Raw genomic sequence first — 4,023 nt, 5'->3', positions numbered from 1 at the left:
GGCAATAGGACTCAAGACCCCCCCAAAGCAACAATCACAAACTCGCTGTCATCAAGAGCATATAGCATGTACTTCCATGATAACCAATCAGGGTTCTGCATGGCTCAGTGGAGATGGATATATTTACAATAAGCTACACGCTGATAAAGTGCATTCAAGAGACAAAACAGATGCTCAAATGTTTAATATAATCACACAGCAACACAACCAACATCAGAAACATCCAATAATATTAGATTTTCTGGCCCCGCCCACTGAGCTTTAACTCAACCAATGAGAGGATTTGTGTCTCCAGAGCAGAAATGTCTGAGGAAGTAAAAGCCCAATCAGCTTGATGTTGAGAAGAAGGGCTGCCCATCAGAGAGGCTGTTTAGTTGTTCATTCTACTGGAGTGGAGGAACATTGCTCATCTGCTGTCTGTTTGGCTTTAACAACTCCAAAGACATGTTGCTTTACCTCTTTTTACTCTTCTCTCCCTTTATAGGTGAGTGTTAGAACAGAGATCCCAGTCTCATCTAAGCTGCTGTATTAACCACATATTTCACAACTAGAGGTTCATCTGTGGAAGGTAATGATAACTGACGTGAATAATACTCATTTTGCAGCCCTGGGTTCCATGAACAGCATAAAGCCAGAAAGTAGTGAAGACCATGTTGCAGAGGGCAGAAACATCAATCTGACCTGTACATATGAGGGAGCTATCTACAGTATCCAGTGGTACTGACAATACCAGAGATCCAGACCAGAGTTCCTGCTCTACATCACAGAGGGAGGATCAATTCATCCAACTGGTTCTGATTTCTCAGCTCACATTAACAAGACAAGGAAACGTGTTGATCTGGAGATCATCTCAGCTAAAGTCACAGACTCTGCTGTGTACTACTGTGCTCTGCAGCCCACAGTGACAGGAAACACCAAAACTCTGTACAAAAACCTTTGGAGCAAAGATGACACAATACTCCACAACGTCCACCAGAGGGAGACACAGTCTGTTAACCTTCAGAGTATTTAATGAGCCAGTCTTGATTCTTTTCACTAATGAAACCCAGTTGTGATGAAGACTTGGAGAAATGAAAGTAAGTCAACATCTGAGTCTCCTCCTCCTGACTGCAGAGGTGGCTTCATGACAGACAACTGTTTGATTCCAGCTGTGAACATCAGACCAACAACTCACAACACTTATTCATCCTGAACCTTCAAAAACAGCATTTCACCTCTGCAGACATGGAAAAACTCACGACAATTCTGTTCTGCTTCTCTCTGATAGGTACGGATGGTTTGGATTATAAATCCTGAAATATAAAGACATTTTTAAGGTTTTACAGATCCAGTTCAGATTTTAGATGGAGGTCAAAGTTACACATTTATAAAACATCAATCTAGATCTCATCACTATACTGATCTCACTAATAACTGACTAACACAAAGTTAAGAGCATCATTTGCTGAACTTAAAAATGTCAGAGTGATGTTTTCCAAATGTTGGATATGTGACTTTGGAGCAGCGGTGTAAATCTAACATGTTGTTTTCCTCACTAGGTAACACGATGGAAGATGAGATTACTGCCAGCAGTGCTGAAGTGTTTTCATCAGAGGGCCGTAGTGCTACTCTGTCCTGTACCTATTCAGTTAAAGCTCAAAATCTCCAGTGGTATCGACTGGATCCTGGATCAGCTCCTCAGTTCCTTCTCCTGATCACTGATACAAAACCACCTTCAGTAGTGGAAGCAAAACCTCCTCACCCTCGACTGACTGCTATACTGAATGAGGAGAGAAATCAAGTTGATCTGCAGATCTCCTCAGCTCAGCTGTCTGACTCTGCTGTGTACTACTGTGCTCTGAGGCCCACAGTGACAGGAAACACCAAAACTCTGTAGAAAAACCTTTGGAGCAAAGAACACACAATACTCCACAACGTCCACCAGAGGGAGACACACAATAGTAAACTTGAATTTCAGGTAAATTACGAAGTGTTGAGAGTTCCTCAGAGTTCGGACTTGCAAAACAGAGACTTGGTCCCCCCTCTGTTCTCAACCGATGATGAAGAGGAAGGAGCAGTGATGTGAAGGCTCAGATCCATCAGAGTATCAATGCTCTTCCTTTCTCCCCCCCTCTCACTGCAGACATAAAACACTGGCTGACTAACATCCTGATTCTGACTCTCTGGCTAGGTAACTATTGAAACATACTGATTGTTCTCCTTTAATCAATCATCTTTATTGATTCATCTCTTCCTCTGCATGTTCTCTTCTTCCCCAGAGTGTAAAGGAGAAGACAGAGTGATCCAGCCACCAGGAGATGTCATTACTACTGAAGGAGAGACACTTACTCTTGGCTGTACATTTTAGACAAGTAACCCAACTCCAACTTTGTTCTGGTACAAACAAGAAGGAAATGATTTTCCAAAGTACATGCTGAAGCTTTATTTAAACACAAAAGAGAATGCTCCAGAGTTCCAGAAAGACAGATTTGATGCTACAATCAACAAGACATCAGTTCCTCTGGAGATCCAGAAGCTTCAGCTGTCGGACTCTGCTGTGTACTACTTTGCTCTGCAGCCCACAGTGACAGGAAACACCAAAACTCTGTACAAAAACCTTTGGAGCAAAGACAACACAACACTCCACAACGTCAGAGGGACACATACTCTGTTACACTTCAATATGATGTAGTCTAGAATCACTTTACCTTAGAAGTGTAACTGAGAGAAGAGAAACTACGGAGCTACGAGGAGACGGAGAGACTCACGGAGGAGCTGAGCTGTTACTGAACTATAGAAGAGAGAGGAACTTCTATATTCAACAGAGATCAATACACACACCATCAACATTACCTTTATTCAACATGCTGCCACTGCAGCATTGGGGGTTGTCTCTGATGTTTCTCTCCATCCTCACAGGTATGTTACATTATGAAACTAGAAACAGGTCATGCAGAACTTTAATTCCAAACAATCTGAATGTGAATCATTCATTATGTCTCCTACAACATAAAATAACAGAGTTATCTCTTCCTTTAGGAGTCAGCTGTGAAGAACTAACTCCAGTAGAGAAAGAAGAGAACAGTTTAGAAGACAGCTCTGTTACTCTGTCCTACAGATACTCCAAAGGTTCTGCTGATTATTTCTTCTGGTATCGACAATATCCAGGAAAACCACCAGAGTTCCTCATCTCTCATCTGGAATCAGGAGAAATAATGCAAAATACAAAGTCTGGACTGTCTGTTTCAGTGAGTGAGGATAAAACCAGAATGGATCTCCAGATCTCCTCTGCTGCAGTGCCAGACTCTGCTGTGTACTACTGTGCTGTGAGGCCCACAGTGACAGCAAACCCACAGTCTCTGTACAAAAACACAAGCTGACACACTGACAAGCTGATGGAAGCCTTTTTTCTACCCTGTTGTAGTGAACCTTGTAGCTCCACTAGAGGGCGACATTATCAAGTAGGAGGTGCACTACTTGTTCACTGTGTTCAACCATTCAGTCAATGATAAGTGGAGCTGTGAAGAGAAAAATTCTCAGACTGGATGTTGAACATCAGCTAGTTTCTCCTGTTGATTTAAACCTTGTTGTACAGATGGAACATTGGCTGGGGATTATTCTTGCTGCTCTTTTCTTTGGTAAGATACAAAGAGTGTGTTAATGCAGAAGAAAAGCGAATAAATAGGTAATTTCTATTGCTTTCTCGTACATGCTAAATAACATTACATGGTTTTCTTCAACATAAAACCACAATAAGGGAACATCCAGATTATTTACATTTTAAACATACTGTTTTTGTTTAAATAAATCATCTTTATTGATTCATCTCTTCCTCTGCATGTTCTCTTCTTCCCCAGAGTGTAAAGGAGAAGACAGAGTGATCCAGCCACCAGGAGATGTCATTACTACTGAAGGAGAGACACTTACTCTTGGCTGTACATTTGAGACAACTTATACAGGTCCCACTTTGTTCTGGTACAAACAAGAAGAAAATGATTTCCCGAAGTACATGGTGAAGCGTTACTTAAAAACAGAAGATAATGC

The 4,023-nt window shown here is 41.6% G+C and overlaps 1 long non-coding RNA gene and 1 gene segment (V, D, J or C); both read left to right on the top strand.

The window, feature by feature from the left end:
* The window catches only part of LOC117953931, a 4,747-nt gene extending 2,457 nt beyond the window's left edge, over positions 1-2,290 (top strand). The window contains exon 2 of the long non-coding RNA XR_004658713.1: positions 2,259-2,290. This is a non-coding gene — a long non-coding RNA (uncharacterized LOC117953931). The remainder of the gene's footprint in view (positions 1-2,258) is intronic.
* A 436-nt stretch (positions 2,291-2,726) lies between these two features.
* LOC117953921 lies at positions 2,727-3,381 on the top strand. The segment is given in 2 exon segments: positions 2,727-2,898; positions 3,019-3,381. Coding segments are annotated over 2 exon segments (396 nt in total).
* The last annotated feature ends 642 nt before the right edge of the window (positions 3,382-4,023 follow it).

Source organism: Etheostoma cragini, chromosome 12 (genome assembly GCF_013103735.1).
Source record: "Etheostoma cragini isolate CJK2018 chromosome 12, CSU_Ecrag_1.0, whole genome shotgun sequence".
Classification (NCBI taxonomy): domain Eukaryota; kingdom Metazoa; phylum Chordata; class Actinopteri; order Perciformes; family Percidae; genus Etheostoma; species Etheostoma cragini.
This window is presented reverse-complemented; position numbering and strand designations above follow the sequence as displayed.